The sequence below is a fragment of the Pocillopora damicornis genome, chromosome 4, assembly GCF_964200805.1.
Source record: "Pocillopora damicornis chromosome 4, jaPocDami1.2, whole genome shotgun sequence".
Classification (NCBI taxonomy): Eukaryota; Metazoa; Cnidaria; class Anthozoa; order Scleractinia; family Pocilloporidae; genus Pocillopora; species Pocillopora damicornis.
In genome coordinates, this window is record NC_142673.1 from 28,874,047 (window position 1) to 28,884,046 (window position 10,000).

The 10,000-nt window shown below is 39.1% G+C and overlaps 2 protein-coding genes across 4 annotated transcripts in view; one reads left to right on the forward strand and one right to left on the reverse strand.

Annotated features, from left to right (window-relative positions):
* The window catches only part of LOC113682830 (MFS-type transporter SLC18B1), a 30,192-nt gene extending 25,304 nt beyond the window's left edge, over positions 1-4,888 (forward strand). The window contains exons 11-17 of the mRNA XM_089202873.1: positions 275-372; positions 1,172-1,267; positions 1,943-2,017; positions 2,291-2,357; positions 3,069-3,095; positions 3,796-3,842; positions 4,272-4,888. Of these exons, the coding sequence (XP_089058999.1) occupies positions 275-372; positions 1,172-1,267; positions 1,943-2,017; positions 2,291-2,357; positions 3,069-3,095; positions 3,796-3,842; positions 4,272-4,317 (456 nt within the window). The 3' untranslated portion in view covers positions 4,318-4,888. The remainder of the gene's footprint in view (positions 1-274; positions 373-1,171; positions 1,268-1,942; positions 2,018-2,290; positions 2,358-3,068; positions 3,096-3,795; positions 3,843-4,271) is intronic.
* A 1,709-nt stretch (positions 4,889-6,597) lies between these two features.
* LOC113682834 (MFS-type transporter SLC18B1-like) overlaps positions 6,598-10,000 on the reverse strand; it is a 13,267-nt gene continuing 9,864 nt past the window's right edge. Inside the window, exons 13-16 of one of the 3 annotated variants that reach the window (XM_089202877.1) lie at positions 9,147-9,213; positions 8,857-8,883; positions 7,629-7,675; positions 6,598-6,786 (exon numbers count right to left, since the gene is read on the reverse strand). In XM_089202877.1, coding sequence (XP_089059003.1) covers positions 7,664-7,675; positions 8,857-8,883; positions 9,147-9,213 — 106 coding nt within the window. In that variant the 3' untranslated portion in view covers positions 6,598-6,786; positions 7,629-7,663. Of the gene's footprint in view, positions 6,787-7,628; positions 7,676-8,687; positions 8,959-9,146; positions 9,214-10,000 lie in introns of those variants that run through there. The other 2 variants (XM_089202876.1, XM_089202878.1) reach the window with 2 other exon arrangements.

A 10,000-nucleotide genomic window follows, 5' to 3' on the forward strand; every position in this document is an offset into this window, starting at 1 on the left:
TCTCTTCTCAGAATGACTTCTTCTTCCGCCAACCAATCCCTGCCACTTGCACACGTGATGATCGTACGCACTGCTTGCAAGGAAGCTTACAAATTTGGAAATACAAGAGAGCGAGGACGCTCATCGCGCGTCACAACAGTTCGGCTTTCCTTGCTTACCTCACGGTGTGTTGGGTATTATATGACGACAATAAAATCAAAGCCCTCCTCAATGAACTAGAATAAAACTCTGTCTCATTCTTGTAATTACAACCTTGTATAATTTTCCTGATCAGAAATGCTACCGATCGCTGCTCCTGTCGGGTTTGATCGCTTACAGCATTGGATACCTATCATTAGGACCAGCCCCCTTTTTATCATTTCTTCCCGATGGGTATGTACCTTCCGTCACATGCATGTTTTCAATGTATGATTAAAGCTATTTGCTTGTCAAACGGATTTGGTGAGTTTGCCAAAGGTAAATATCTATCTATTGCTGAGACTAACATCTTTTTGCTTGTTAAAATCAACAGAACCAGACAAGTTAGCTATACGTTGAATAATTTTGATGATTTGGTGGGAAGATTGTGTATAGATTTATTTTGCCTCTGATTCATTTGGGCTAATAAAGTAGACAGTAGCGTATGTGCCGATCAATTCGAAGCTTTAACATAACCTCCCCCCGCGGGAAACCCCTCGGGCAAACTCCCAGGCAAGCCGCCGGGCATTTGAACTTTTGAAGATTATTTCGATCAAATTCTTGCCCCTGGAGAAGCTTTCTACATATTGACCAAGCTTTAAAACCTAGACCTTGTACAACTTTTCCTCTGAGCCATTCGCTCGTAAAAATGAACCTTTCACCCTAAACACCTCCATTTAAAGATATAATGGCACTTGAATTCCGCAAGAAAGACCTGACACTTCCGGTTCAAATCCCTTACTCCACCCCGGCAAAGTTAAAATTTTCCACCCCCTGAAAACGGACAACGCTCAAATGTCCATGGGGGATGCTGAAGTTTCGAACCGATCGGCGCATTATCGTGCTCAATTTGTAAGATCCAGATTTAAAAGGCACTTTGTGATAGTGGAAATTTAGGAGGGTCCTGCAAGTGGCAACCTTTTACAGATTTCATTGCAGTTATCTATTTTTATAAAATTAATCACTAATTTTAAACTGTATATTATCGTTGCAGCGAGGTATGGCTAGTATGCGTTGCCATGGCGTTTTCGGGATTCGTTGCCTCATTTTTCTATGTGCCATTATTGCCTGAAATCATGATAGCTGCAAGGTGAATGGCTCATTGCCATGTCTGTTTCAATATACCAAGAGAAACACTTTATCCTCTCTTGAACATACTGAAGATCAGAAATCACGTGATCTAACTAACTGGGAACCCAGGCCAGGCTGCGAACCAGTGTGTTTCATATACCCATGACTCGATAACTTAGCCAGTAGAAACGTTTTCGTGCCCAGTGCCGCGTGAAGACTTTCTTGATCGTGGAAATTTTGCCTGGGTTTCGTTGAAGTCTGCCAAGTCATCATGAGCAAACTCAATAAAGCATTTTAGAAAGCATTTTATTTATGTATTCCAAGATACGCTGACACAGAAAAGTAAAACCAATCAGAAAACCTTCGCAACCGAATGCAATCAAATTGTCATTTTGTAACAGTATCCATCATAAAAATACGACTAGCATTTAACAATTTAATTTTCTAATAATCGGTTTTATACTTAGTCTGTTTTAAGGCGTACCGTTTTCATGAGAAAAATCTGTTCTCTCATGGAAATCGATGCCAAAATAGGGGTGTGTGAAGTGAAACTGATTAGAAAAGTGCAAATGTCTTCACTTTTATTTACCGACGGGGCTTGACATTGTCAATTTCTCAAGGTGGGGGAGCGACTATTAACCCGGGTGCATCTTATAGCCGAATAAATATGGAATAAACATTTGTTTTTGGGCAGGGAAAATGGGATGCCTGACAATGAAGAAACAAATGCAGAGCTTTCAAGTCTTTACACAAGCGTGTATTACTTAGGGTATGTATTCTGTCTTCAACTTTGATATATGAAAACCTTGCAGTCAAGTCGCGGTGCAACAATCTATTACATTCAGACTTTGATTCCAAACGAAATACCAGCCGTCTGCCAGTTAGTAACTTTCGCTTCTACTAATGCTGAATACTTCGATTTTTGATGCTCTATATTTCCGATGCCATAGCCACAACTAATGCTATTGCTTCCGCTTGTGCTTCTCAGTTGTTTTTTTTCGTTATTGTGGTTATTATAATTTGTATTAATAATGTTTTACAGAGCTTTTATCGGTCCAAGCCTCGGAGGTGCTTTTGACGAGCATTTTGGCTTTCAGTGGGCAATGACGGTATGTAGATATAGTGTTATCCCGCGCCTTAAAGCCACCTCGATAGCTCTGGCCATTTTTTTGAAACGGCCATTCATCTCACATAAATAAATTAAAAAAAACCCTCGTCAATGCAGTCACCCCTTTAAATGGTCAACGGCTACATTAAAAAGTCTCATACAGTAGACTCCTACATAATTTTTATTCATGAAATTGACCCTGCCTCGCTAATACGGCCATTTTTTGCTGGCCGATTGGAGTCCAAATTAACATGTGTATCCCAGTTAAGGTTGTTGTCGGAGTTAGGTTTCCGCTAATGAAAAGAAAGAACTTTGGCTCAGTCAACTCAACTAAAATGAAAGACATACGATGAAGTGCCATTAATTAAGGACCAAAACTAGTACTCTGTGTTTCGTTCAAATAAGTGGCGTTCGAGGGTATAACAATACCAAAAAGGTGCAACCAATCAATAGCGATCTTCCTCTTCACGGAAGAGGTTGAGAGTCCAAACATTTGATCTTGTTTTCAACCTTCCACAGTTATCACCCTTTTCATATCGACACCCGATACCTGCATCTAAAAGCACTCTCGAACTGTAAAAGGACTAATGCATGGTGTGTACAAATGTTGTGTTTTCAAACCCTATTTGTTAGTGTTGAAAGACTGTCTAAAGGCCGGCTATTGTGCCGAGAGGTTCAAGTGTAGTAATGAGTTTCCTTTCTCATTTTGCAGATTGCAGGTCTCATAAGTTTTGCTCAAGTAAGTACACCTTTATAAGAATGGATTTTGCTCTAATGCTGTCTGAATTTGAACTTCGTGCGCTAAAAGGGGTATAGGGTTTTTGACCGCGTGAGACTGATGGCGCAAGCTTAAAAAATGTCGAGAAGCAAAACAAATATGGCGGCTCTTTAGGATTGCACGGATAATTTCAAAAAAGGTGTGTAAAAATATATATGTCCCCATTATGGGCTCTGGGAATTCCAGCAACGACACCCAATGTATTCCTTTTACGCCTGAAAAGGGCCAACACAGCTTACATCGTAACATGTTCTTTCTGACTCCAAATACTAAATTAGGTTTTGTTTACGTCACTTAAGTCTGAAAACGAGTTGATCATCTTCCATACTTTTTATCCCGATTTCTGTTGTGTTAAATGACTAAAAAATTTCTTTTAGTCATTTAATGGGAGGTAAGCTAGTACCCCCAGCCCTTCCTCGATGCACGTTAGTAGGGTTTCCCTGGGAATTTGCCGTTACTCATTCTTACTCCTGGTGCGCGAGAGGGGTCAACGACCCTGGATAAGGCTCTGAGTCCAAAGCGCTCACAACTAGGCCACCGCGTCATTCATTCTAATTGGACAGAAGAAGAAGGGTATCTTCTGATGGATATACATTCATGTAAAACGAAGTTAAACAATAATTAATTTGTTTCAATTTACTATTTTATTTTATATTTTTAGGCACTCGTTGTGCTTATATTTACATTGGTGGAGAAGGTGTCCCGAGGGTCAGTAATTGTTGTAATATTTTCGTGAAATCCTGAATTATTCCAGTAATTGTTGTTGTTAGCGTGGTTCTCCTTAGCGATGAACAACAGAAAGAGTAGAAGCTAGTAGAGACTCAGGTAATATGGTTCATTTCGTGTCTCGCAATTTTTTTTCGGATACTGAAACTTCTGGTCAGAATATCAAAGCAGAATGCCTGATCAATGATTGTCATGTAATAATCTAGTTCTCAACGATAGGATGAACAACTTTCTTAGATTTGTTGTCAGATCATGTAGTTACTCATTTCAAACAAACAAGAAAAGAAAAAGTTTGAGCACGTGGTACTAACGACTAAAATAGTTTGAGGTGGTTTTGACTTCTACCGCCAATTGTGCTCCATTCGTTCATCTTTGTATGACTTGAAATAATTTCACTGTTCTTTTCTTTAGGAAATGTTCCAATCAGACAGAAGAGAAACTCTCTTTGTTAAACTAAAGCACTTTTAGCAACGAAACGAAATGGCAAAGATACAAGAAAGAAAACAAAGGAGAACGAGAACAAAGTCTGGAAAGCAATTTGGATTCTTGCACTTGGAATCCTGGACACGGTGTTTCTCTAAGATTCTCGCTGGTTTTTGTCAAAATGACAGGAATTGCCATTTTTCACTGATCAGAACGCCCTGCTCGTGAGAAAACACACTTATGCCAGTCCCCTTCCCGGCCAGTCCCTGGCTACTTCCCCTCTTGAAACAGAGGAGACTTGAAATGGATGGTGCTATGATATTTTTATAACAGGAGTGAAGTAAATTCAAATTTCGCCCGTTAATACTGGATTTGATTGTTTCACTCGTGCGATTGGTTTCTAAGAGTGATGTAGCAACGTTTTTTGTTTTCTGATTTAGTTTAAGGATTTCGTACTGTCTCTGTGAATGATTTTTTACTTTATTCCTCGGGCGGCTTTGAGGGAAAAACAATATTGGGCCTTTTCCCGAAAGAACAGAAAATAATTCCATAAGTTATTATAAAAAGCAAACAAGTGACCACACAATAAAACAAACAATTTCTGAGAGAGCGCAAAGTGTTTCTTTGACATTTATTTCAGATAAATTAAGACCGACATGCCCATGGTGCTTTAACCACAAAAGCATCTCGCAACTGGCTTGTGTCACGTTACAATTTGATATCCTTCCTTGTGTGCAGGCAACATCTGACTAAAGAAATGAAATCTGATTTTCCAATTTTTGACATAATTGAAAATGCCATGCCATAGTAGCACAGTGCCAGCTTCGTTCCCATTTTCCCGCAGTATTTTCGTTAACGTTTCCCATAATACCTTTTCCTAGCCATTTTCATCCCCAGTTGCATTCCACTTATTCCACTTGAGAAGAATACTAATGAATCCGTGACACATTAAAATGCTTAAACGACATTGGGTGTCTAGGGTGGTGTAAAGCGTCTGCCCATGGAGCCTTTTAGTCAGACTACTATAAAACCAAGCGAGTTGTGCTGCTCCACACAGCGAGTCGAACGCCACAGGCACCACAACTAAACCAGTAAGACCAAAACCACAGGTAAACCATGCAACCTTTGACAATGCTGATGGTCATCTCAAATAGAAGGAGCCTTTGACGAATCAAGTCACCATCACACTCTGTTGAGCCAACAGTAATTGTTGCAGGGTAATTTAATATTATCAACTGAATTGATAACGTAAATTGGCCACCATAAAGAGTTTCGAAGCTGATGTTTCGAGCCTTAGCCCTTCGTCATTCGCTCCGACTTACCCCCGTTATTTAGTAATTGCTGCAGTTTAATTTAACAAATTGAACACAATTTTTCTATCATCTACAAAGTACTGTATCATAGAAATGTGGTCAACAGTGTTCACTGCAAAGTTTTAAACATTGTTGACATCATTTCTATCATTAATATACCAGTAATTAATGGATGGCAATAGACTCTATTACCCTTACTTGTTTATACTGCTCACTTAGTTTTAATTTTGTGCCCTTTGCTTCGGCATCGGAAAGTTATTCTACGAGGTGGTCTTTTTCGTAATTTAAACGTTACCGTCCGAGAAACGGCTTTCTCTTCCTCAAGATTTTCCCTTCCCCTTTTTCTTTTACCTCGACAAGTTCGTCTTCAAAAATGTCTCCTTATATACAGATCTTAAAATTTTGAAACTCGTCACCGCCCATTTATGCGCAAATTTGCGACTGAGTTTTCCAAGAGAAATTTTTTTCTCTAAGATGGTGAGGACTGCTTAGCGGTGCGTTACGAGCACTTTTCAATCCCTCCAGTAATTATAAAAGAAGATTATTGAACAGTAATACTGAAATGAGATGTTATAATGTTATTCTCTGATGTTCAAGTTAAGTCAAGGTATGAGACTGACCTTCTCATTCCCGGTAACTTTTATTTCAAATTATTCTTACTTATTTTAGTTTTACGCAACACCGTTGCGAGCTTACTTCTCTGGGGTAGGGTTTGACGTCATTTAAGACACGAGACTCTTACCATGTGCCCTCGAAGTTTGTCGGTTAAATTATAGAGTTGTTGTTGTTGTTGTTGTTGTTGTTTTGTTATTGTTGTTGTTGTTCTATGACAGACTGTTTAACGTCTCCATTCACCCTTCCTCCAGTCGCCTTACCTTGCCGATTGCACAACCATACAAATAGTCTATCCATCAATTATACTCATATCATCATTGTTTCTTTTCTTTCCGGCCCACAATTTAAACTACTTTGTCTCCCAATGACCATGCAAGACATTAAAATTCAATAAATATTCATTTCATTTATTTATCGAATAATTTGACAAAATCATATATATATCGTGTTCCAGACTGCTCAGACTTCCTTCTTTAGTTTCATTCAGGTTCTTATAACTTTGCCATTTCATTTCGTCATAAGTCTTGCCTTAATTCAACAAAGAGAGCTTCTCTTCCTTCCGATTGGAATTTCTTCTAAAGAAAAGAATCGTAAAATTAATTCAAGACACACAAAGATGATCAAATGGACCACAATGATCTTTAGTAAGAATTTGAAAAAACTCAAACTATTTCATTCGCTTGCGTCTCGTGCTCGCTATCTTTTTTATTTGTGTGCAACTGCATATTCTTGCAACAGTTCAAGAAGGAGTAATAATCTATGGTTAACTCTTTGACTCCTAAAAGGGACTCGCATCCAATTTCTCCAGACAATATCACCCTGAATTCACACATTACGGTCACAAGAACAAAGGAAATGATCAGCGACTAAAGAACCTCTTAATCGTTACGCAAATTCTCCTCAGTTGTCAACACCTAAGAAATGTTTACAGGGCAGTATGGAGAAAATGCATATTGATGTCACGGTGTAAAGGGTTAAGAAGATATCGTGATATGACAATTATTGATGCACAAGTAGTAATTCTCTAAAGCTGAAGCATTTTTTGTGCAAACTGTAAATACTAAAAGAAATGGCTTGACGCGTCAATCTCGTCACCAAAGTCTCTCCTGTTCCCGCTGTTCTTTGGTGAGAACTAGAACATAGGAGCCCTTGGGGTAGTAATGAAGAGAGAACCTAGAAACGTGGTAGACGGAAAGCAGCAAAATTTCCTGGTGTAAAACGGTACATAAGATTCCTTGCATTAGTGGTTGGGGCACTTTAATATGGTATGAACTATATGCTTATTAGATCCGCTATTGATTAACTTTCAGAAAAGAGTTATATGTAAACCCCGTGAAGTTATTTATCTGCATATTAACGATAACTGTTTTAAAAAATAATTCAGGATTTAAAGAACACACTCCAAACATTTATTAACCTTTGAGACGCATTTTCCACCAATGTGAAGATAAGCTACGTCAATGCCTAAAAACATCAAAGCAACAATGTTACCTAACATTTATCCTTGTTCGACCCAGTGGTGCACAAACATATTTTTTTTTTCTTAAACTCCTCAGCAGGCCTAACTCTCAAATCCTCCAATTTGATTGGCTACGGGTTTTTACAAAATAAGGACCACAATCCGGAATCTCTTCCACGCCAATCGCGAAAAAAGCGGAAAAAGCAAAGCGGTCGGTCTCTATGAGATTGAACTGTACCCTTGGTCTTAAATGCAGCCTCCGACCTTCGGCCTCTGGCCGTATTGAAGACCTCGAGTACAGCTTCTCTCTCATGGGGACCTTCCGCCAGGTAAATTACAAATAATAACATATATTTCTACAAGGAAATACTATTTTTCTCCTGTGCAATCAGTGTGAATAACGCGCTGGCTTAATTGTGAGCGCGCTGAACTCTAACCAGTGTCTTTGACGCAACTAAGCAAAAGAAATGTAATTGAGGATTACCTTTACACTCAATTGACATGCGGTCTTTCAGCCACAATTTATAATTTCCTTTAGCTAATGGACAGCTGTTTAAAAATTTTGACCCATTCTTAAGTGAGAACAGTAATACCCCACCGAATTTACTGACGTATCTCATCTTGGAGAGTCTTTGTCTATTTCTTTGCTGAATTCTTACCTGTTCATCTTCATTAATTTTTATTTCTCGTAACCGATCAATATTCCCTTCTTTTCCTTTTCTGTTTAAGCTAAACTCTCGTAACCTGCACCTCAAAGTACTAAACTGATTTTGATATCATGAATGCCAGCCAAGAATTGCCGCACAATTCCATTTTCATTCTCAAAGTGAAAGCAAGTGTTATATTATCGTCCGTTCTTCCTCTATATTTTGCCGGTTATGACAGGCGAGGCTTCCCATCTCACCCCACTTACCAGTAGTCATAGTACCCGCATACCACTACATGCATAAAATCTGCGGTAACTGTTTTACTTTTCATCTGCAGTAACTATTTTGCACTTGCCGAATATATGTATTTATATTTTTTGCAGTAGTAGCAGCAGCTGCAGATATTCCGTAGTTGCAATAACTACTTTAAATCTTCAGCAACTGTTACATATCTGCTGCAACTATTTTATTTTTCTTGCAACTGTTTGATTTGCAGTAGTGGATCACTGTACAAATCCATTTTGAAAAGGTGTACTTACAAGAGCAAGGCCTATTAGAGCTGCAACCTGGAAAAAAAAAGGAAAACTTACAAAACTACTTGAATCTTTTGGCACAAGAGCCAGCTTGTGAACAGAGTCTTTCTGCAATAAAAAAATTGGGTCACGTCACGTCCAGTCACGCCATTTGTACACACTATGAGTATATTTGTTTAGAGTCAGTATGTAGTGCTCTTCCTTACAGGTTAGTAAAGCTTAGGTGCGTCAACTTCGCAAACGAAATATTAACTCCTACGTGAGGCTCAGTAATTTGGTAGGTCACATTTACATACCGTCACTGCCCACGCAAAACCAAAATGTTCGGCAAGAGCACCTCCGAGGCTTGGACCGATAAAAAGTCTGTTAAAATAATTATTCAAGAGACTCAAAACACAGAAAAAAAGAAAACTGAGAAGCAAAAAGGAAATGTAATGTATACCTAAATCTGTCTTTTTTTTTTTTTAGAAGCGTCTATTAATACAAGGACCATCTTGCCCGATCAGATAGCCAATCAGAACATAGGATTCACTTAAGCGGAAACAGTAGCATCAGGAACAGCAGGAATAGCAGCAGCAGTAGTGGCGGCAGTAGTAGTACTAATAGTAGCAGTAGCAGGAGCAGTAATAGCGGCAGTAAGAGCAACAGCAGCAGAAGAAATATTACTATCAGCAGCAGTAACAGAAGCAGTCAAAGTAGCAGCAGTAGTAGCAATAGAGGTAGCAGTAGAAATATAGCAGTAGCATTAACAGCAAGAGTCTGAACAGTAGTATCAGTAGCAGCAGTAACAGTAGCAGTACCAGAAGCAGAGGCAGAAGCAGAAGCAGAAGCAGTAGCAGTAGCAGTAGCAGTAACAGTAGCAGTAGCAGTAGCAGAAGCAGTAGCAGTAGCAGTAACAGTAGCAGTAATAGTAGCAGTGGCAGTAGTAGTAGCAGAGCAGAAGCAGTAGCGGTATAACAGTAGTTATACTAGTAGCAATAGCAGTTGCAGAAGCAGTAACAGAAGTAGGTGTAGCAATAGCAGTAGCAGTAGCAGAAGTATGAGTAAGAATAAGTAGTAGCAGCAGCGGTAGCAATAACAGCAGCAGTGACAGGAACAGGAGTTCCTCATCGGCAGATGGCTCGTAGTTTGTTCGGAATAAAGCTTGATA